At 53.8% G+C, this 23,918-nt stretch overlaps 1 protein-coding gene across 1 annotated transcript in view; it reads left to right on the top strand.

Annotated features, from left to right (window-relative positions):
• Positions 1 to 23,533: 23,533 nt before the first annotated feature.
• Positions 23,534 to 23,918, top strand: part of ARHGEF17 (Rho guanine nucleotide exchange factor 17) — a 34,155-nt gene continuing 33,770 nt past the window's right edge. The window contains exon 1 of the mRNA XM_042037898.1: positions 23,534 to 23,903. Within this exon, the coding sequence (XP_041893832.1) occupies positions 23,534 to 23,903 (370 nt within the window). The remainder of the gene's footprint in view (positions 23,904 to 23,918) is intronic.

Consider the following 23,918-nt stretch of genomic DNA (forward strand, 5'->3'; position numbering starts at 1 on the left):
TCCTGCCATCCTTTTTCTCAGCTGGGGCAAGTGGGTTGGAAGCTGGCTGGACACCTTTAAGAAAGGATGGATGTTTATGGATGGAGGTGGAGGCCACTTGGCGCCCACATTGGGAAGGACCTTGGCACGTGCCCCTCACAGTGGGGCTTCCCCACCATCACTGCCTCTGGAAATGGGTTCATTTCAGAAGGATGTCCCTGATCATTCATGTGGGCCCTGAAGCTCCCTGCAAACCTCCTCTGCTGAGAAGCAGGAGGATGGGGTGTCTTTCCTAAGCTTCTCCAGGTAAGCAGCTCTTCCACCCCCAGCCGGATGCGGTCCTTCCCGTGCTCCTGCTCCGTGACTTGGGTGCATTTTGCAGCCTGGCAGCAGGACAAGGCGCCACGTGGGTGCCAGCACAGCCTGTTTGCAGATAGGGTGCAGGTTCAACGCCTCTCATGGCCTGTGGAACGAGTCCATCTGGTCCCAAATGAGCCTGAGAGCCTTGGGATGGGGTTGCAAAGCGGGTTGGGAACTCGTGTGTGGTGCCCAGCTCTTTGGTGTCGTGCTGTCACTGCAGCCTGCAGGGCCAAGTAGAAAGGCTGCAAGAAGGGGGAGGTGCTCAGGGGATCCACACTCTTCTGGTCCTCCTTGGGCAAAGGAGTCGAGACAGCCCAGCTGGGAGTTACTAAATGACCCAAATTGTCCCTAAATAGCTTCTGAAGCCCCGTGCTCAGCAAGATGCTGCTACCCTGATGTCTCACCCTCCAGCATCCTCCGAGGATGAGCTCACAGGGCTGAGACCTAAAAATAACCCACTGGGGGCAGCGGGTGGGTGGGCATCGCTGTCACTGCACCATCACCAGCATCAGCATTCCCAAGCCCGTGTTCCCAAGCCCATCTGCGCTCCCATGCCAGCCCTGAACCCCTCTGGCACACGGCGGCTGTGCCATGGCATCCCAGGAACCACGGGGGTTGCCAAGGAAGTCTCAAAAGCCCTGGAGCAGCTTCCTAGCTCGTGCCTCCCCATCTGCTCTTCCTCAGGCAAATGGGCTCCCAGCAGGGTGGTCTGGGCTTGGGGACCCCTCTGTGGTCAGCTCCTGGGGTGTTGCACCAGGTGGGGGGAGCAACAGCAGTGCTGGGGGGGGTGGAATCTTTGGGATTGTGGGCCTGGATTGAGCAGCGTGAGGATGGTGCCTCAAGCCAGGGCTGTGGGCAGCAGTGGGTGCCCATGTCCCATGATGCCAGTTCCATGTGGTGATTAATACCCCACTGTCCTGACCCTCATCCAGGCTTTCTGAAGTCATTTCCTCGGAACTCATCATCCCTTCCCGGGAAATGCTTCCCAGATGTTGCAACTCATCTCTGCATTTCAGTATCTGGCTGGTGATGTGAGGCAGCACAAAGCCCAGAGCAAGAGCAGCACATTCCAACAACCCCTTGAAGCACCGAAATCCCCCTCATCTCCAAAACATTTCCATTTTTTGTCCCAATTATGGTAACTCTTCAAGCATCTCCCGAAGGCAGCTGGATTGAAACGTGCTGCAAATTTGGATTTGTAGCAGCTGCTCTTCCTCCTGGTTGCCCGTAGATGGGGGAAGAGCACTGCACCCCTCTGGGTTCCTCCTTCAGCCGCCCACTTGATGAGGGCTCGTGGTGTTTTGGGGTCTCCTCCCCCCTGCCTTGGCCCATCAGGTGCTTGGTTTGGGTGATTAAAACCTGCCCTGGGAGAGATGTTGGCCATGACCTGCACAAGACCCCAATATGAACCCACAAGACACAGCTCGCCCCTCCAGGACCCCATGGGACCCTCTTGAGGCACTCAAGATGCCCAGGTGGCCACATCCAGATGGGCATTCCAAAAAAAAGAGAGCAGCTTTGGAGGGGTCCGGGTCCAAACCATGCCAGTGGTGGTGCAATGATGCAATCTGGACATTCCCAGCCCAGGGCTATGGATCCAGCTGGTGACGTCCAAGGAGGACGAATCATTCCAGGTGAGCACCACAGGAAGATTTGCCACCAAGGTGTTGTTCTGGTGCTCAGAGACTGATGTTGGTTGAGGGTGGAGATATTTTGGGGGGGAACAGAGAAGACAGGGATGGCAGTGTCCAAGGCCAGGTTGGATGGGAATTAGAGCAGCCTGGGATAGTGGAAAGTCTCCCTGCCCACAGCTAGGGGTGGCACTGGTTGATCTTTAAGGTCCCTTCCCACCCAAATCATTCTGTGATTTCTATAAAGAACTCCCAGAAAACATCTTAATTTTGGGAGATAGGATTATTTCCCTTTCTACCTTTCTGATACAAAGCACTTGACTTTTCATTTCAAAAAGACACTTCTTCAACCAAAAAAAACCCCAAAAAACCCAAACAAAAAAAAGCAGCACTCATTTATTTTGCCAGGATAGGTAAGGGTTAAAAGAAATCGACAGAAACTACTCACTTTGACCTCCCTTTGACCGGAATGATGTTTTCCTCCCAAATTTTGGTTCAACCACCCAGTCACTAAATGCCTCCTGCCCCAGCCTTGCCCAGGGCCGGCTTTGTGGGTTTTGTCCGGTTCCAAGTTAATGGGATTATTGTGAAACTGGTGGACGCACACTTGACGTCGACCCTGTGTGGGAGGAGGAATCAGTTGGAAAACTGTAAGAAACTCGATTTAGTAGGAAAAAAAGCAAGAGAAAGACTCAGTGCCCTCATTACCCTGCAGATAAAGTGCTCACAAAAGCAGGGAGGGATAAAAAAATCCTTTTCCAAATGTTTACCCTGCACAATACCAACTGACCCCAGGTAATCTCAGGTTTAATGACATGGTTTAGTACCACTGAAAAGGGCCTCTTTTGTATTTCTCAGGCTGCCATTCAGAGATGTCCCCACCAGGGAATTTCCAACAGATATCTGGAGATATCCTGGTAACAGCAGTGATACTTTTCAAATGCCTTGTGGAACCTGTTATATATATAAATACATATTTATGTATTTTGAGACGTGTTGTGCATTTTTTTTCATACATATTTGCATAAGCCCCAGTGCCCCATTGCTGGCAGAGGCCACCGGGAAAGGGACGGGGGAAGGAATTAGCAATGTGATACCTGCTCTGAATCACACCCTGCTTTTGTGGCTGCAGGATTTTGTGAGAAGGAGGTGGGGTAAGTTAGATAATCTCCAGAAAATTTCCCTGCTTTTATAACCTCCACACGTCACACTACCTCCTTCAGGTGGGTGCTGGAGGATGAGTCTTGGTGGCTGGAACCCCCCTGCTCTGTCCAGGTGATCTTAGATCTTGGTCCTGGGCCTTGGACAGGTCTTTTACAACCATGAGGAGCTTAATCACTGTTTGAGACCTTCATTCCCCCTTGGGGCCTGTCACAGCTCCAGCCCATCTCCCTGTGGAACAGCAGGGCAGGGACAGCTCCCAGGAGACACTGCCACCTCCTCAGCACTGTGCAATTCAGCACAATTAATTTTATCCACCACCAAGCTCTGCAGCTCTGCGCTGTGGGCTCTGCTTCCTGTTAACTCCTTTTGCAGCTTTCAGTGAGTTGCTCCTCGAAATCTTCCACACACTCAAATGGATTTTCACATTCAACTTGCCATGTCCATTGCCTGCTCCATGCCTCCCCCTCTGGACACTACACGGACCTTCAGCAGGAGATTTTCTTTCCTCTAATGACATTTTCCAGCCTGCTGTTTGGACCTGGCTGCCCTCGGTCTTTTTGAATCAGTGCTTTGCATTTGCATCCTCAGCCCACTTTCACTCCCTCTGCAAACATTTCATCCTATTCAGCTGCTTAATTCGCGGGAGCTTCCTCATTTCTCTGTCATTTCCCTTTTTGCAGTCAAACACTGCAGTGCCAGGAATTTTTTCCCGCTGAAAATACTTTGCAGCAGCTGAACCTTCTCTGCTAAATCCAAATAACTTTCTAACCACGGCCAGGCAGGAGTTTAGCTGGGCCAGATCAAACCCATCAAGATAATGCCCAAGGATGGTCAGCCCTATTGGGTTGGCCATGAATTTGTCCTCTCCAAGGATGGAGCACTAATTCATGGCTAAATTAGGAGGGATTCCAGAACCTGAGAGTTTTAAAGGCTTTACAGAGGTTGAACTGCTGTGGACGTTTACAAAGAAAAGTCCAGAACATCTTGCAGCAGAAGTATCTCCTGAATGGTCTCAATAAAGGAGAGGAAAGTATATTCTCTCAAATATTGCTGCAGAAAATGGCTTTTTCCGGTATTTCATGGTCTAGGCCAGGGTCCAGAATCTCATCCCCATCAGCATCTTCCCAGGGCAAGGCTGGTGGAGGTGGTGAGAGCCTGGCTGAGCTGGGCATGCTGGGGAACCCTCCCTGACACACACGATGTTCTGAGACAGCAAGGGCTAGTGGGAACCAAAGGGTGCTTCAGTCAGGAACACATTGCTGTGGACATTTCTACCCTGGGGCTTGTGGGTTTTGCCAGTGTGGTCACCTCTAGGTGTCCCTTGACCACTGTCCTCCAGAGACAGCCTCTCTGGACCTCTGCTCCCACCAGCAGACTTGGGGCAGGCAGTGACTCTCCAGACATGTAGCCTCAGTCTGATGAGTCTAAGAGGAATATTTGTTCTGGCCATGAGCCAGGACACTTTAACTTCCCAGCCAGAGCCCTGGAGAGTCACTGGTCAGTGTTGTGGCACAACAAATGCCTTGTCCTGGCTCTGCCCATCACAGCTTGGCCACCCAGAGCTCGGTGGCAGCACCCCGAGCTCATGCATGGATCCTGCAGAAGAAGAGGGAAAGCTGAGGAGGAGCACCCTCAACTTTTAACAGTGAAAGGCTACAAATTTACTTGGCTGGATGGCGTGTCTGCATCCCTAAGATAGATACAGCCTTTTTTTTTTTGCCCAGGAAAGCTCAAAATCTGTGAATTCACGCAGCGGTGTAAAAGTGCAGCCACACCAAAGTCCCTCTTTGTGGTGCCAAAATGTTACGGGGACAGCAGATGCCCCTAACGTGCAGCCAGATCCTATTTCCAGGTGTGTAACTCCTTGCTTGGCTGAGCACACGTGAAGAGATAAAAATCCCCTGTGGACAGCTTGGGAGTCCTCAGAGATGAAGCCCCTTCGTAACCACTGTGCTTTCCATCTTCATGGAGAACAGGGGATGGGGACATCTCCGTTGTCCCCTAAATGCCATTCCCCGACACCAGCTCGCCTCGTTGCTGTTGTTCTGTGTGGCCTGAGGGTTTGAACATAATCCAAGGAGCAAAAATGGAAATTCCCCAGAGCCCAGAGGGAAGGAGGATGGAGAGGGAATAGTTCCTGATCTTGTGGCAGCAGTGAGGTGGCTCCTTGCCCCTGGTTGTGCACCAGGCTGTGCCATGGGAAGCCACAGGGAACACTGGGACACAAAGTCCAGGGCAGGCTGACCTGGGGGGTCACATCTTACCAGGCTTTGCTCCTCACCACGGAGGCAGAGGTGGGAAGGGCCTGAAGCGATGAGCCTGGGGTCAGAGAGAGGCAGATGAAACCCTGGGGCCTTGATCCAGAATCCCTGGAAATGTTCAAGGCCAGGCTGGACAGGGCTTGGAGGTCTAGAGGGAAGTGTCCCTGCCCATGGTGGGGGGTTGGAACAAGATGGTTTTTGAAGCCCCTTTCCCCCCAAACCATTCCATGATTCTCTGAAACACACTCCAGTGTGCTGATGAACTCCTGCTGTCTTGGAAGAGCCACCACCAGCCCATCCAAAATCAAATACAACCAACTTTGAGAACACGAGAATTATACATGTTCTGTTACTGCATTCTCTCTATTCATCTTCTCATTACAGGGTTTTTCCAGGATTTTCTAGGCATCCCTTGTCCCCACAGAGGCCAGAAAGCTGAAACTTCAGGAATTGTCACTTCCCAGTCTCCATAATGAGACAAGCCCATCAAAGCCAGCAGCTCCTCTGCACCCAGTAGAAGGATACCCATTGTTACAGATGTCACTGAAGCACCAGCTCTTCTTTCCAAGCTCCTTGGGATTCCCGATCCATATTTCATCACCGTTCTTGCACTTCTCTGGCACTGTGTCACAAGTGCAAACACCTTGAAGTGCCCCCAGCAGTGCCACTGGCTGTGGTGAGAAACGTGGCTGGCGTCAGCCATTAATGCCTGGTTAAGAGAATCCATTAAAACCAGCAGGGAGGAAGAGTTGGTGTCCTAGGAAACATCACGAAGAGGAGCTGAGTTCAGTGTCCAGGCTCTGGCTCAAATGCTGGCGCCGCTTGTTTGCCCCTGTTATTATTTCCCCTCCAGCCTCTCTTCCCCTCTGCATTTTCCCCTCCCTTTCATCCCAGTCTAGGGCCAGGGGAGCTCTGCAGAAGGAACCCTCATGGGGGAGCATGAAAGGACAAATATTTGGCTTTCTGTGCTGTTTGTGTGCAGTATTTCTGGGGCATTGGTATTTCGCTGGTGCTCCCACTGTGGCTGCTCGTGGGAGGTCACTGTAATTCAGAGGTAGGCAGCAAACAGCTCTGCATAATCCCAAGCCTTGTCCCCAAAAATTCAGAAATCGCTGGTTTGTGGCATTAAGGACTTGCATTGTTCTTTGAAAATGAGCTTTAGCATTGGGTGAAGGAATAAACGAAGAAAAGATCCTTTCCTGAGCCTGAAGGAAAGGGAATCAGGCAAGTCCTCGGGAATGCCTAGACCTGCTCAGTGCACACCAGCCTGGGTGCAAAGAGCAAAGTGGAAATCAAAGAAGATGGATTGGAAGGGAGGGGAGGAGGACAGAAAAGCTTACAGCCTGTTATAGAATCAGAAAACCATTGAGGATGGAAAAGACTTTGAAGATCATAAAGTCCAACCATTAATGTTGGACATGCAGGACATGGAGCAGCTAACCTCCATCCAAGGCCAAGGCAGGGGAACACGCAGCACCAGGGGGATTTCCCAAGGGAAACAACCCTGAGCATGGTATTGCATCCAGCCAGGATGCCATGGAGAGCTGGAGAAGGAGCCAGAGCCTGGATCAAGGTGCTGGGGGAGGCTCTGTTATGGTTATTTACAGCTGTGGTTGGAACCCCGGGATGCAAAGGGCAGCGGAGCAAAGGAACCCAGCTGGAACATCCATGATTTTGCACCGAGCCCCAGAGGGGCAGGGTTTGTCCATGCCCCCAGGGCTGGCAGAGTGTGTCCCTCTCCATCTCTGGTGCAGTCCAGGGGTGCCTGGCCCTGGACGCAGCTTCATGGAGCTGAAACAATTCCATGCTCTGCAGAACTTGCTGATGGCTGTTCTTATCTCAACCCAGCTCTCTGCATCTGTACCAGCCCTTATCTCCCCACAAACACTCTCCCTGTGCTTATAAACTGGGAGAAATTTTAAACTGGGAGCATTTTCAAATTGGGAGCACATTCCTTCCCTGCCAGCTGGGTGTGCAGGTTGAGTGAGCATGGAGGGGCAGTTTGGGGCAGTAAATATGTGCTTGTACCCATTTTTCCCCTATTTTTTTCACCATTTCTCTCTATATTTTCCATTCCCAAACCAGGAGGCTGGATGCACTGGGAGGCACGTCAGGAGTACACTGGGAGGCCTTGCTGGTAGAGAGGGACTTCCAGCCCCCCTGCACAGTGTAGTGAGGGACACAGTGACCCTGTCCCCTTATCCACAGTGGGTAAAATGTTCAAGACGCCCCCGAGGGCACAGCCAAGCAGCCCCGGAGGGCAAGCACAGGCTGGAGCCAGAGTGGGATTGTTTAGGCTAAGGGAGAAGCTGATTAGAGCTGCTGAAGGCCCTCAGAAAGCTGATTTTGCTGCAGGCCAAGGGTGAGGAGCTGGAGCAGAGGGACATCACCCCTCCTCTGAGCAGCTCCCAGGAAAACATTGAGCTCCAACCCTTTGATTCTCCCTCTGGAGCAACTTTCTCTGCCCCGCTCCCTTCTTCACTCCACATCCATGGGCAGAGAGCTGTGAGATAATTTACAGCATAGAAAGAAGAAAACAGGACAGAAAATTAGATACAAGAAGGGGTTTTTTAAAGTGAGGGTGGTAAAACACGGGCACAGGATTCCCTGAGAGGTTCTGGATAGCCCATCCCTGGAAACACTCAAGGTCAGGTTGGATGGGGCTTTGATCAACCTGATCTAGGTTTGGACTTCAGTTCCTTCCAACCCAAACTGTTCTGCAATTTTATGAAAGTAGGTGGCTCTTCATGCCACAAATCCTTCCCCAGTTTCTCACCAGCCCAATATTTCCCTTGCTTTTTCCCCAAACCAGGTGTGACATGAGAGTGTGGGAGGAGTCTAGAGCATCAGAGAGCAGGATGCTTCCAAGAAACAGCCAATGCCACCTCCAGGGATTCAAGAGGAATTTTCCTCTGGAGCCAGCTGCTTCTCCCCATAATCTATAGAAGCAGCCTTGAGATTCAAACATGGACTTCTTAAAACACATCTGGACACATCAAGCCAAAATTAGGATGATCACCTGGCAAGGCTACTCAGACTGTCAGGAGGAATGCAGGTGCTTCCCAGTGCTTTTCATCTCCAGAGGAGCTTGTCCTGCCTTTCCAAACCAGTTGGAAAGGGCTCCATCTCCACGGAGAGCAGGTCAAGCAGCCACCGTGCCCAGATGTTTCTCCTGGACCAGCCCTCTCCCTCTCCTCACCCGTGCCAGTGCTGTGAACATCTGGACTTTGGCACCTGCCTCACAGGGCACAAGTTCATCCAGTGCAGCCAGAGCTTTTATCTCTGATCTAATGACAAAAACGTGGTGCTCATCCTTCCGCGGAACATCTGGAGGATGTCTGGGATTTAATGGGGAGGGGGGAGGAGGAGGAGGATGAGCTCACTGTGTCCTTGCAGGGCCACTGCATGAGTCAAAGGCAGGGGACTGCACTCCTGATGTGCACTGTTGTGTGTGGGAGAAAGCTTCATAAAAAGCCTTGGAAAGGGCTGGAATGAGCAGCCCCTGCACCCTGCAAAAGTGTGGGCAAAGTGTGGGTGAGAAACATCCTCATCACGCCCAACTGTGGCTTCAGGGACTCCCCTCGTCCCCTCCCAGGCATGGGAGAGACTCCCCCTTCCCAGACAAGCAGGCAGGGTTTATTTCCTAAGGGTGTCCTCTTCCTTCCCTTCCAGAGGGCCCGAGGCTGGCAGGGACCTCTAGAGACCATCTAGTCCAGTGCTCAAGCAGGGGGACTGGGAGTGGGTTGCCCAGGGCCGTGTCAAGATGGATTTTGAGCATCTCCACAACCTCAGCTGACCACCCTCACAGTAGCGAAACCATTATCTTCTGTCTAAACAGGATTTCTCAAGTTTCAATGGGTGTCCATCACCTGGACACCACTCCAAAGACTCTGGCTCCATTTTCCTTATTCTCACCTCTTTTGCCTTTGGATTTTTGCAAGCAGGCACAGGAGACAGCCTGCCTCCTTAGTCCATCAGTGCAAAGGATCCACCCGAGCCAGGACCTTGGGGAGGCCTCAGCCTTCCTGCCCTCCAGCCACGACCCCAAGAGGGCTCTGGGCAGGCTGTGAGGGCTGAGAGCGGCTGGGCTCCCTGTTGTCCTTGTATGGGAATTTGGATGGAAGCAAACGTGTAAGAAGCTGGCCAAAAGGAAATACTCAGCGTGACATGTTAAAGCAGATTTCAATAAATGTTTACAAACCTCCCAGCAGCCAGGAGGGGGAATAAAGAGGGAAATAACTATAGGAAAGGACAGGTTTACTATTTAAAACTTCTTTGATCCATTCCTACCCAAAAGAACAATCAACTCTTACTCATTTTCCTCAAAAATAAGAGACCTCTGGGAGTCTGCAGGACAGGGCTGCATCATCCCATGCAGGAGCAGATGGACCCTGTAGTGTGTGGAAGAGGGACCTTCCCAAATCCTGGATGAGGTCTGTGTCACTCTGGGATCCGGGTGGCCCTCAGGGACAAGGTTTGTCTTCTTGGCGGCATCTTTCCATGGATTGTTCTGCTGACTCTGCACTGGGTGAGGAGAAGAGGTCCTGAGCACCAGAGCTGGGAAGGGGAGAAGTTTTTCACCTGCCCCAGCTGAATTTAGAGAGGGGACCCATCCAGAGTCTCCTCCAGGTCCATGTGGCTTTGAAGAGTGAACAATTCCCAAGGCTCTGCTGAGGCCTCTGCTTTTGTGCTTGCCTTGGCACAGGGCCATGGCATGAGTCACCAGCGACTTGCTTTTTGTTTAATGTCCCCATTCTGGCTGTGCCGACTCGCTCAGAGGGAAGTTAATTCATAAACTCAGTCAATATTAACCGCCCGAGGAGGAGGAGGAGGAGGAGAAGGAGAAACCAGGCCATTGCCATCACCACCACACCAGAGACCCTTTTAGTGTTGCCTGCTGGTGTGGCTGTGTCTTCCTCACTGGTCCTAGGATGATGATGTGCCAGTCCCAGGACAATGTGACAATCACAGCACCTACGTGACAGTCCCAGAAGCAATGTGGACATGGTTGTTCCCTCCAGGCCCTGCACACCAACAATGAATTCCTGGGAACCTCAGGGAGGAGCACAACCCCCTGGAGACATCTTCTTGGAAGATGCCCAGAGAAGTCAGCAGTGGTGACATCTCTGACACCTGGGAGCTTTCCCATGTTAATGCCTGGCAAGGGACAAGCCTAGAGAGGAGGGAGGAGCGGGACTGCTGAGCCACGGAGAGAGGGAGAGGGAGAAGAGCCAGCAGAGGAACACATCCAGGAGCTGGCAGGGTGGGAGCCAAGCCCTTGAGCTGCCCTGCTTGTTTGCAGACTGAAAGCCTTTGTGCATACACGATCACCACACAGGGAAGTGCTGCCTTTGGAGGTCCCCGGTCTGGGAATGGCCAAACCAGACCGTTGCTGTGTTGGCTCTTGGGCCACGTGGTACCTCTAAAATCCCGCAGATCGGGGCATTTGGACACTCACCAGGAGGAAATGGGATGCAGCTCAGCCCTCACATTAGAACTGAGCAGAGGCACGTGCAGGTGTGCCAGGCCAAGAGGGACCACAGGGTGTGTCATGCTCAGGGTCCTGCTTAGCCAAGGGTAATTCGCACCTGCTCTCATCCTGGGGGAGAAAAGCAGCATTTCCTCTCGTGGCTGGGTTAAGGAACAGATGTCCAAGTGCCTGGAAAACAGAGATTTAACGATTTGCCTAATTACAGCCGCCTGGTCTCAGCCCCTCTTGGCCTCTGGATGACAAGGCCCTGTTAGCTGGGAATAAGTCATACTCAGAGCCCTGTGGCAGGGACAGAGCCCACCACAGCACAATCCAGAGAACATCCCATGGCTCCTTCTCCAGCCACCCTGCTGAGATAAGCCAGTTTGGACCAAGGATGCCCAAGTCCAGCAGTTGCTCCTGAGGGCAGCACAGCACCTTCACCTCCCCCTCCAACGGGGATTCGGAGCACGGCACAGTCACATCCCTGCACAGAAGATTCCCTTGAACCTTCCTGGAAACACAACCAAGTTCTTGTCCGCCATTCCCGTTATTTTTCTGTTTTATTTTAATCTCCTCTCTGTTATTGTTCGGCTTTCCTTTGAGCAAATTTCTCTGAGTATCCAGGAATAGAAGACACAGCAGATAATACCGGGAAGGAAGTGAGAATGCCTAGGATTACTGGATATATTAAATCAAACCCATTTCATCATTTTCTCTGTTTATGCCAGATTTGTCTGAGTATTTACCCCTTAAGTTAGAGGAGTCACCACCCTGCTGAGATGAGGATTCTTGGTTTGACGTGCATGGAGAGAGAGTGACCCAGGCACTGGCAGCTCCCGGCCTGAGTAAAGGGATTTAAAAATAATAACTTGGAATAGAAAAGAATAGAATAGAACCTTGTTTGCAGGAAAATGATTTAAAAAACAAATTAAAGAGGCTAAAACACTGCAAAAGGTGCTGTGAGTGAGGTCACCCACTGCTCCTGAGCCTGCCAGCACACGCAAGCTCCAGGGCAATGAGCTGATCTTGTTTCCCATCAGATTCCCCTCCTCCCTCCCTGCCGAGGTGCAGAAATCAGCCACTGCCTTGGTTTTGCAACACATCCCCGACGGGATGGACCTGCTTGAACATTTTTGGCTGGGGCAGGTCTCAGGTGTCCCAGATAGCACAGGATGGGCTGCTTGAGGGGAGGAGGGCCCTGCCTGCTGCTCCAGGAGGTTTCACCTGTGGCAGATGTGGGACACAACCTTCCGACCCTCTGTTTGAGGTTTTATAGCTCTTACCCAGAAGTTGAAGGCTGGGAATTCATTCTTTTGAGCAACTGGGGAAAGTGAGGCACAGATGGGGGTCATCACAGGAGCTCCCCAGCCCACGCTGTCATTCCCAGCAGCGACAGGCACAGACCTCCTTGCTCAGGATGGTCTTACAACTCGTCAAAGATACACCTGAGCTCCAGATCAGCATCTCCTGAGCATCAAGAAGCATCTCCTGGCCACACTCCTGTGCTGGACAGGCACCCGAATCCCACCCACCCTCCCTGCAGCACCCAAATCCCAGGCACATGCAAGCCACCACATCAAAAGAGAAGGTTCAGCAGCCATGCCTGGTTGTGCCCAAACACAGACAATTGATGGCCAGGACCCCCCAGGATTGTATTTTGCTTGTTATGGTTTCCCCCCAGTGTTTGGATGAAGTGTCTGGGCCCTGGCTCTGCTCCGAGCTTTGTTTAGAAGGTGCTGCCAAGGTAATGCTGCTCCCAGCACTGCTGCACGTCCCTGCAAAACTGAGTCCATCCTGGGAAGCTGATCCTGTCCCCCTCCTTACCCTGCACCCCTGGTTCCGGCTCCTAATGTTGCCCATAACACCAAGCAAACCCTACAGCAAGCCCTAAGTGGGTTTGCTGGCTCTTTGAGCCCTTCTCTGCTTGCACAGAAGCGGATCCAAGGGATTTTCTGGTAGATTATATGCGGGAAGAAATGGGAATAATTCCCATTTGGGAATGGAGGACATGGAACTGTCCCTCTGTGGGGCTGCTCCTGGTAAAACCTCCAACAAGTGGTGGTGGTTCAGTCATCTCCCAGCAAGCAGAGCAGAAAAAGCTCTTATCCCTAAATCAAGAGGTATTATTATCTGGGATTTCTCCAAAATCTTCCTATAAATGTTACCATCACGTTTGGTTTAGCTGAGTACAAACCTCAAGCACTGGTAGAGTTGGTTTTTTTGCCCACCTGTGAATGACTGAAGAGAAAACTGTGACTCAATTTCGCCTTGTTTTTGTAATTCTGCTCTTCTACAGAAAAAGGAAAAAAGAAACAAAGCATTTTCTTTCTTACAAGAGAGACCAATTCTTGGAATTAAAAATATAAATCACTTGGGACATGCCTTCCCCTTTCATCTCCAAGGGCACAGCGTGATCTGAGAAGCAGAATCGAAAGGGAGAAGTAAAGACATATGAGTAGCTCCCACAGAAAACATCATCAGTGATGCCAGACATGAAACAGAGTTTTTTTCCCCCAAAATAAATGTCCGGTTTGGTTTCCTCTGCAGTGGAAGGAACAGGGAAGTGTGTTTCAAATATTTGCTGTGGTGGCTGGATGTGATGGACCCACCTGCAGGAAAAGGAGAACCAGCCCAAGACTTGAGCAGATCCCTGCATGCTCCTGGGAAGCAAATGGTCCATGCTCTGAGTTTGAATTCCTGGAAGACTTTTGTCCCTCTGGGAGATGCCTCAGGCCTTGAAGTTATTTTGGGGTCTTGGGAATCCCCAAGGCCTCATCCTTACAGCCCTCGGCAAGGGTGTGGGCCAACTGAGTCAACAACACTGCATTTAATGGTATTAACAAGCAAATGACTTAAATTGACCTGAGAAATGACTTCAGCAAAATACTTAAAATTCCCAGTACGGAAATGCACAGACCCTTGCACAGAATAATAATTGCACATCCATCCAGCCGGGTGATTCGATCCATGGTTTAGAAGTCACATGGAAAATTCCTTATTGCTTTCAGAACCGAGCACACGTTTCCCGGGGAGGCCACAGGAAGTTGCACCAAGCAGTTTTTAATGTAAAGCATTAAATTTGTGTTGCACAAAATTCCTGGTGAAATTCAACCGCCTCATCCTTGTGCTGCCTCAACCCATCCATAAGAGCCAAGTGTTGGATGCCCACATGGTGGTAAATTGGGACAACTGTGTTTGGCCCTGGTTTAAGGCGGTGGACCATGATCATGGAGCTCCTCAGGGTGGCTCATTAACGCAGTTCTTGGTGCTCAAGGCACGAGCTCTGGCATGCCCCAGGTCAGAGGGAGTCCAGCTGCGTTCTTCTGTGCGTCGCAGAAGCGACTTCGGGATCAGGAAAGAGCTGCTGGCTGGGCTAGCTCGCTGGCTTCTCGGCAGAGGGAACACGGCAGGAGCCGACGGGATCGGCTCTCGTAGCTCGGAGACAAAAGAAGCAAGAAGCTGTTCGGGTCTGTCTTCTAACAGGTTTATTGTTAGAAGTTTCGCAACCTGAACAAGCTCGGAAGGCTGGAATCCGATGGGAAGTGATGGGATGGTGCCCTGAGGCTTGTCCTCGGTTTTACAGGGAATTTGAAAACCCCGGTGAAAGGGGAAAACACCCAATGAGTTACAAGCCAGGGGGAGGATACAATGTACGAAGAGCCACTGGGGTAAACCGAGAGGCGGGAGTGATAACAGAACCAGTGAACAACCGAGTAAACGAGAATTTTCCCGAACCGGGGGAGGCGGCTTGGACCCGGGCACCGCCCAGGGGGTGCGGCTTAGGCTTCTGAGCCGCCCCTCGACCCACCCTCTGCCTCTTCGCGAAACTGGATCCAGGGGATGGGCTGGGATTGATTGGCATCACACTGCCCCAGCCCCGCAGTGGGCTGGGTCACACCAACAGCTCATCCCTGAGATGCTGGGTTCCAAGTTTAAAATAACTATTTTCACCCTTGGCCATGTGGTCCCTTTGGCATGGCGGTACCCCAAATGCAGGCATCTCCACCAGCATTTCCACACTTGATCCCTTGTTGCAATTGGGATCAATAATTTCCCAGAGAAGGCTCTCCAGCTGCAGAACTGCCTCAGGTCCAGCAGCCAAAGCAAACAAGCTGATGAGGAAACAACAGTGAGTTGAGGGAAGTTGTTTTAAATCTTTCCTGGATGGGAAATCCCGAAGGCACCTCCAGGTCCCGTGTGTTTTGAGCTCCTTATTCCTCCTTGTGGATGCAGTCTGGAAAGTGGAGCTGGCGATCCAAAGGGATGTGGGGTGCTCCCCATCACCCCCAGGCAGCACGGACAGATCCTGCAGGTCTCCAAAAGGATCTGAGCTTGCTTGTGGACATCCTTCTCTCTTCCTGGATGGAAAGAGCCACAGAGAGGGTAAAACCCAAAAGGGTTTTCAGGATGGAGGGCAAGGAGCCAAAGGAAGGATTGTGGCCAACCTGGAGGTATTTGATTTCCACTCAACCATGCAAAGTTCAGGGATGCCCCTATCCCAGACCCCAGCTCTGTCCTTGAAGAGACAAAGTTGACTACAAATTGTGAAGATCCAAATTGTGAAGGATCCCTGATGGCAGTGGAGGGTGACCAGTTTCTCCACCTCAGAAGTCCAGCAGAGAGATGACTTGTCTGACTTCACCCCAGTTGGCTGCACTGCTCTGACTTGTGGTGAACTCTGTTTGCAGTGAGAAGATGGAGGGCTCCATCGCAGCAGAGCTCAGGAGATGAGACTTTCTCCACCAAACACCTTCTCTGCTAAAAATCCAGGGACTCAAAGGCACTGGGATAGCAGACGTCCATGGGGGTGACCATATCCTTTGCACTGGTTTAAAAAGAGAAAGTTGCCATCAAATCTGACCTCCTCATGAGCAAGCGCAACCAGATCCACCACCCTGGCAGGCTGGAGCTGTCAGGACATAAGAGATTAACTCCATTTCCGTTATAAATAGCTTTTAGATGTAATGAAATTCTTCATGCAAGACGTCTCCGGTCTGGTGAGACATGGCGGAGCCCGAGGCAGAGGGGACCCAGCCTGATCCCTGCCTGTCTGTGCTGGGGAACCACCTGAGAGCCCTGAGGAACCCCCCCATGGGGACATCCAGTGTCTGGTGGTGGGGACATCCCAGCCCCGAGGCTCTCACAAAGCTTCAGCATTTGAAAAATGCTGCTTTTCACCTCCAAGGGGTTTTGCACCGGTTGGAGGAGCAGGGTCCCTGCCTTGACTGGCCTCCCTGGCCTTGACCACAGATGCTCCTTTCTACATCCAGCAGCCACTGTGGGATCTGCTGGCAGCTGGAAGCCTGGATGCTGGTGGGAAGGTGCAATCACCCCCAGGAGCAGCAGTGGCAAAGGTCACCTGCACTCAGGAGCTAATGCAGTTACTGGCAACCTCCAGCCGGAGGAACAGAAACCAGGGGCTCAGAAACTCAAATCCAGCCACTGTGCCAGGCCTTTTTGCCAAGGATTAATTCACTCGGTCAGACTCCAAGAGGAACCAGGCTAGTCCCTATCCCCACTTATTTTTCCCAATGATTCAAAAGAATAAAATGAATAAAAAGAGGTTTAAAAACAACACTTTGCTTCAAATCTCTTTTTTTAGCCCTGTCTACTGTCTCCAAATTAGCCTCTCCTATCCCTGCTCAGCCCCCAAAATGTCATTTTTGGGGGATTCCCATTTATTCCAGGTGCTCTAGGGCTGGGCTCGTGGTTCAGTGGAGGCATTTGGAGCTGGCAGGCGGCCAGGAGCCACTGTTGTATTTTCTTTTTTTTAACACTCCCACCACTATTTACAGTGTCCCCACAGCGGGACAGCCGGCTGTTCACCTTGGGGACCTGCAAGGACACCTGCTGTGCCGGGAGGGAGGAGGACACCAGCCTTCCCCAAAGACAGAGGCAGCACTGGAGGTGGGATAGGTGCCCTCGCTGTCAGTTGCTTGGGGGAGTGAGTTGTGCCCATCCTCAGCTGCATTCCCTGGATGCTTGCGGGAAGTCCTGGGCTCCCCATCCCAGGATGTTGGGCTTGTTTGCACAAGGCACGTTTTCTGGGGAAAAGCACATTTCACCCCAGTTTTCCTCTCCTCGTGGAGACTGAGGGAGCGGGGAATTTCACAAGGGCACCGAGCCATTGCCAACCCAACCCCACAAGCCCAGGCAGCCCCGGGATGTGAGGGATGGCTCCAGCCTGGCTGTGGTTGCAAATATTCGTGTCAGATCCTGCCAGAGCCCATCTCTCCTGTGGCCACGCTGCCCAGCTTGGCCGTGGGCTCGCGCCAGGATCGATGAAAGCCGTGTTGTCCACTGCAGCAGGATCCAGGCGCCTCATTGCACTTCACCATCCATTCTCTACAACCCAAACCCTCTCACGGCCTATTTGGGTGCCTGCTCAATGAGGAGACACTGAGGAGCCCCCCATATGGAGTTCCATCCTCTGGGCAGTGTCCCCAGCACCTCCTTCCCTTCCACTGAGACTGAGACCCGTCACAAGCCCCAGAAAGGAAACCAGGGAATCATTCTGGAAGGCAAAATGGGCTCCCAGGGAAAGGAAGAGCCAAGCCCCTCATCCCGCGGAATCCCAGCATCCCAGTGCTGTTTATGCATCTGCCGTTTCGTACCCAACCCTTCCCCCCGGGGTTCTTTGCCTTATTGCTCCTTAATAGCTCTGCTCAGGAAGCGCGGAGCCTTGACCGCCTGGTTAATGACTACGGGAGGCACCGACCCCTTTGGCTGCCACCCGGTGCCGCAGGGAGACCCTGTCCCCGACACGCCGGGCCAGGACAATCCAGCTGCTCCCTAGCGCATGGGCATCCCACCCTGTAAATCCCACTTTTGGGGCTGTTGGGAGCCGCCCGACACCCTCTTTGATACAGATGTTCGTTCACGATCCTAAGCCACATGTTTGCCCCCATGCAGCTGCCGGCCCCCCGGCCCAGCTGTTTCTCCCCCCTGTCTCGCCCCAATCCAGCTGTGACCCCTCCCCAGCCCCTCCGGGCCCTCCCGCAGGTGCCGGAGCCGGAGCGGGGCGGAGAGGGGCGGCCCCGGGGCGGAGCGGCGGCGGCAGCGGGGAGGCTCCGAGCGCTCCCTGCCGCGGGCTCCCGGCGCATCCCGCTGCTGGTAAGTGCCGCGAACGGTGGGAACGGGATCAGCCGAACCGGGCAGGATGGGACCCTAAAGGGTCAGACTCAACCGGGAAGGATGGGATCTTGGTGGTCAGAGTGAACTGGGCAGGATGGGGCTGGAAAGGGCAGGATGGAACCCTACAGGGTCAGAGTGAACCCGCTGCCTCCCGGCGCATCCCGCTCTGGTAAGTGCTGCGTACCGGGAGTACGGGACAAGCCGAACCGGGAAAGGATGGAATTCAAGTGTCTCAGAGTGAACCGGGCAGGATGGGACTGGAAGGACGGGATGGGACTGGACCGGACCGGACAGGATGGGACTGGACCGGGTAGGAAGGGACCCAACAGGGTCATTTCCCACCAGGCAGGATGGGACCTCAGAGGGTCAGAGTGAACCCGGTGTTTCCCGGCACATCCCGGTGCCGGTGAGTGCCGCGAGTGCGGAGGAGGGGACGGGACAAGCCGAACCGGGCAGGATCAGACGCGAAAAGCTCATCCTGGATTGGGCGGGATGGGTACAGACCGGGCAGGATTGAGCCCGAACCTGTCAGATAAAGCTGGCTCAGGATGAGACGTGGGATTCAGACCAGTCTGGGTGGGACCTGGCAAGATGAGGTCGAACTGGGCAGGATCAGACCCGAGGGGGTAAGGTTGAACCAGTCAGGATGGGATCCAACAGGGTAAACCCAACTGGGCAGGATGGGGGCAGACTGGGCAGGACTGGACCCAAACAGATGAGATTGAACTGGGCAGGACGAAGCAGAGCTGGAGAGAATGGGGTCAGATCCAGAGAACATCTGTGATTTGGGGTGATCCCAGAGCCACCCCAAATGGAAGCTGCCAGACTTTGCTCTTAGGGAGGTTTTGCAGCTCCTACCACGGAACAGGGCTCAAAATCCCACTGTGATCCCCCTGTCAGGGCTGGTCCAGGGGGGCTTCTTCCCTGTCCCGCTGCTCCCATGGTCTGGGGTGCACCCAGGACGCACCTGCATCCCTCAGGCATTCACAGGGATCAGCCCCATGCCAGAGGTTGTATGGCACATAAATATGCTTAAATCTGCTCGAGGGACTTGGTTTTCTCTGCTTCAGGTGCCAGTAGCCTGGCCTCTACCTTTTATGTATATATATATATGTATGTATATGTGCCTATCTACCTCCAGAGGTATGAATATATTCGTGTATATGAGCATGTCTGCATAGGCATGTGTGTATAGAAGTATCAATATATTTCTGCCCATATGGATGGAGTTATGGATCAGCATGAGTGTGACCCCGTGTGCTCAGGGACACGAATTGGTGTACAGGGGTGTGGAAGTTTGTGGCTGTGCGTGTGTGAGTGGAGACACATATATATATCTGTAAATATGTAATGTGTGTGCGTGGAGAGCCATCAATACGGTTGTATGTATTGAGATGTACATGTAAAGAGATGCGCAGACGTGTATTTATGTATAGAGGTTTCTATTTCTTTCTATTTCTGTTTCTATTTCTATTTCTATTTATAGAGGGATAGGCCAGCTGAGACTGGGCCAGCTCGTTGTACTTTCCCTGTCCCCATCATTCCCTTTCCAGCAAGCCCAGATTGCCCAGAGCCTCCCTGAGGTGTTGATTTATGATGGGGCACTAAAACGTGGGAAGATGAAGGTGGTTACCCAAGGACAGAGCGGCTCTACCAGCACCCTGTGCCCCGTTCCCGACAATCCATGTTTAGCACCCCAAAATTCCCAACTTTGTCCCAATTTTTCCACATCGTTACACCCTCAGGCTTCACGAACTGGAGATTTCCCTGAAAACATCCAAGCCTTGGTCCCCACTGGGCAGATGGGCACCTGAAGATATTTTGGCGCCAGCCAGGAGGGGTTTGGAGATGAGGATGTGGTGGCTTTGGCTAAGTGACATGCAGGACAGAGCATCCCCCTTCCATTCTCTTTGAAATGTGCTGAGCTGGAGCTTTCACTTCCACCCAGCCCAGCTTTCCAGCCCTGCCAGCGAGCCACAAAGACCAGGATGGGCAGGACAAACCAAGGAGGAAGATTTGCACGGGAGGAAGCCCTCCCCCATATCCCATTCGAGGGCAGCCACAGCCAAAAGCTTTTCCCACTGTATCCAGCTTGCAGAACCCCCCTTCGAATCAACAGCAGGGTGTTAATTAAAGATAATTACAATGGAAAAGGGCTTGGTTTGAAAGCAAAGGGGTTGGAGGAGGCATGTGCCAGGGGAAGCTCACGGCTGCCGGTGATTATTTTTAATCTCTTCCCCATCTGGCCACAGAGCAGCCCCACTTCTCTTTCCTGATCCTTGGTCCTCCTCTGCAGGCACCTTAAACCCCTGGGATGAGGGTGACCCCATCCTGACCCCTCCCAACACCACAGGCACGCCCCTTTTCCCCCCTAAAAGTCTCATTTCCCAATGGATTTCACCCGGTGCCCATCACCGTGGTGTCAGGGCACCAGCTCCTATGGATTTGGGAGGTGCCAACCCCATCACCCCAAGAGCTGGCAGGGACCCCCGTGATGGGTTTTTGGGGTGAGAAAAGGGACTTTTGGGATAATACACCCAGACAGATGATGAGCTGGGAACACGCCCTGGGCACAGCAGCTGGATGAGGCTGAGGGTCTCAGCGTGGTTCCATTAATTGGTTTCATTAATTGGCGGATGATGGCAGACTGTGACTGGGGGTTATGGGCAGGGTACAGTTGGGATGGGGATTCTCCAGTGTCTGGCTTTGCCCTGGGACCAGGAGGGACTTTTTCCTCCTCTCCTCCAGCTTTCCCATCCCTCCAAATGCAGCAGCAGGGCGGTTCAGTGCTGCTTCCCTCTTACAAAGAGGGTTTTTTTCCCTTATTTGCCATTTTTGGGGGGGATCCCTTGTTTTTTTGGCTGCTCCTTTTTTTTCATGCCCTCCACAACTGAAGGCCTATGTAGCCTTGGGCATGGCCCTTAGCAATGCCCAGCAAACACCTCCAAGGGGTGTTTTGGGGGAAAATTCTGTTAAAAAGGGGCATAGGCCACACTGGTTCACTTCAAATTCAGTGCTTGTGCCTCAGTTTCTCTCGTTTGACTGCATCACCTGGACAATTGGAGAAACTTCTTCCTCTTGGTGCCACAGGGCCTGGGACATCCCTGTCCCCAACATCTGCCCACAGTTGGAAGGAGCCAAATATGAGGGAAGTGAGGCAAAAATGGAGGAAAGATTCAAAGATGAGGGAAAAGGGCCAAAAAATTAGGGGGGAAATGAAAAGAATTGTAGAAAAGACCAAATCATTCATGGTGGCCTGAGCTGGCCGCATCCTGGCACCCAGAGGCAGGAGCATCCCCTGCCCTGGTGGCATTTGTGCTGTGCCACAGCCATGCAGTGCCATGCAGAGCCATTCCATGTGCCCGCCCTGCTGGGGTTTCTGTTCCCCATTTGCCCAGGGTGCTGCTGTTGAGAGGAAAAGGGAAGTGTTGCTCAACGGGGTGAGCAGAGCACCCACGGATGTGCCAAGCGCTGGGCACAGCGCTGGGTCCCAGCACGCTGGGGCACCCACTGGCACCCTGGAGCACCCCAGCAGGTAAGAGGCGCTCCCAGGTCCCCCAGGACACCTCTTCCCAGCCACCTTGTCCCCAGTGCCCCTGGTGGTGCTCCTGCGAGCACACGGGGGATGGCAGAGGTTCCTGTGGGTGCTGGGTGGGTGCTGCCCCAACCTTGGGTCCTGGGGGAGGCTTGAGAGGTCCCAGGGGAGGTTTGAGGGGACCCAAGGGACAGGGAAGTTCACAGCCCTGGAGCAGTTTTTGGCTTGGAGGTGGGAGAGGTGTGTGCCGGGAATGCCGGAGCTGGGCTGACAGTGGGGTGCAGCGGGGTGCTCAGGGGGATGCTGGGGGGTGATGAGGGCTCAGTGAGGGGACAGAGGGACTCCATGGGGTGCCGGGGTGCTCAGCGGGGTGTGAGGAGCTGAATGGGGGTGCGGAGGGACTCAGAGGGGTACCAGGGGATAGGCGGCAGGTGCAGCTGCAGGGGGACTGATTCACAAGCACAGAGCACCCCCAAAATTGTGTCCCCGACACTGACACTGCGGCAGGGCTGTGCTCTGGGAACTGGGGAATCCCCAAACACCTGAAATGGGATGGTACAAGCTGACGGGGTGGCCTCTGGACTCGTGCGTCTCTCCCTGGTGCCCTGTGCCCCACGCTCCTGGCTGGAGCTCGGGCACCTCCTCCCTGCCTCAGTTTCCCCTTCCCGGGCAGCGTGGCCACCCCCTTCCAGGCAGGTTTGTGCCGGGGCAGCAGGGGAAGCCCCGTGCCTCCGGCCAGGGCTGCAGCCAGGGCTGCTGGCAGGGCAAGGAGCGAGGGGAGGGAGGAGAAGCGGGTCCCGCTGCACCCCGAGCGTGTGTGGCCGGAGTGCCCAGAGATGCTGCCAGTGACACGGCTGGGCCAGGCGGCTCGTGGGGCTGTGGCACCACATCTGTCACGCTGCTCTCAGCCTCTGAGGAAAGCAGATGTCCTCTTCCCCTGCTCAGAGCAGCCCAGAGGACACTGGATTGGCTCTCTGAGCGCACAGCATTAAGAAGCTCTGGGGTCGTTGTCACCAGTGCCGATTCCGGGGTGAAAGCACCCGCGAGGGTCGCGCTGCGCTCCGTGCGGGTGGCACCTCCCGCACCGAGCCCGGCTGGCTGCAGGGCTTTGGCACCCCCTGCAGAGGAGCAGGAAGCCGTGCCGGCGGCCACCGGCGCATCCTGCCGCAATTTCCTCTGCCAGAGGGGGATGACAGCGGCTTGGCCTTGTGCAAACCTCTCTGTGGGGATGAGTGTCATGGGAAGTGGAGCTGGGATGGGCACCACGCTTTCCTGTGTGCAGCCTCTGCGGTCCCACTCACTCCCCCTTCACCTTCTTGTTAGAAATCCATCATTGTGGCTTCAAATCATGGAATCACGGGAGGGTCTGGCTTGGAAGAGGGACCTTAAAGATTCATTCCAACAGCTGCCATGGGCAGGGACACCTTCCACTAGCCCAGGTTGCTCCAAGCCCTGCCCAGCCTGGCCTTGGACATTTCCAGGGATGTCACAGCTTCTCTGGGTCACCCAGCTCTCCCAGCCTGGCTCCAGAGCAGAGGGGGTCCAGCCCTGGAGCACCTCTGGGGCCTCCTCTGGACTCTCTCCAGCAGCTCCACATCCTTGTGCTGCTGGCCCCAGGGCCGGGGCAGCTCTGCAGGTGGGGTCTTGCCTGAGCAGGGCAGAGGGGCAGAATCCCCCCCACCTTCCCTGCTGCCCATGCTGGGGGATCAGCCCAGGGCACGGGGGGTTGCACATGACTGCACGTGGCTGGGTCATGTCCAGCTTCTTATCCACCAACATCCCCAAATCCTCCTCAGGGCTGCCCTCCATCCCTTCATCCCCCAGCCTGTGTGGATGCTGGGGGTTGCCCCAGCCTACAGAACACTGGTCCAGGTTCATCCTGCGAGGGCATATGTGACACCAGACAGACGAGTCACCAGCTGTCCCCTCTGACATTCACAGGTGCTGCGGAGAGGCCACACCAGCAGAGAGGACATTGACAGGTGGGAACAGCACCATGGCCAACCTGACGGCCCTCGTGAGCCCAGGGAGGAACTCCTGCACCTACCACGAGGAGTTCAAGCAGGTCCTGCTGCCCCTGGTGTACTCGGTGGTGTTCGTGGTGGGGCTGCCCTTGAACGCGGTGGTCATCGGGCAGATCTGGCTGGCGCGGAAGGCGCTGAGCCGCACCATGATCTACATGCTCAACCTGGCCATGGCTGACCTGCTCTACGTCTGCTCCCTGCCTCTCCTCATCTACAACTACACCCAGAAGGACTACTGGCCTTTCGGGGACTTCACCTGCAAATTCGTGCGCTTCCAGTTCTACACCAACCTGCACAGCAGCATCTTCTTCCTCACCTGCATCAGCATCCAGCGCTACCTGGGCATCTGCCACCCCC

Source organism: Corvus kubaryi, unplaced genomic scaffold, assembly GCF_017639235.1.
Source record: "Corvus kubaryi isolate FWS band 111438036 unplaced genomic scaffold, C.kubaryi_AGA036_p1.0 37391, whole genome shotgun sequence".
In the NCBI taxonomy this organism is placed as follows: domain Eukaryota; kingdom Metazoa; phylum Chordata; class Aves; order Passeriformes; family Corvidae; genus Corvus; species Corvus kubaryi.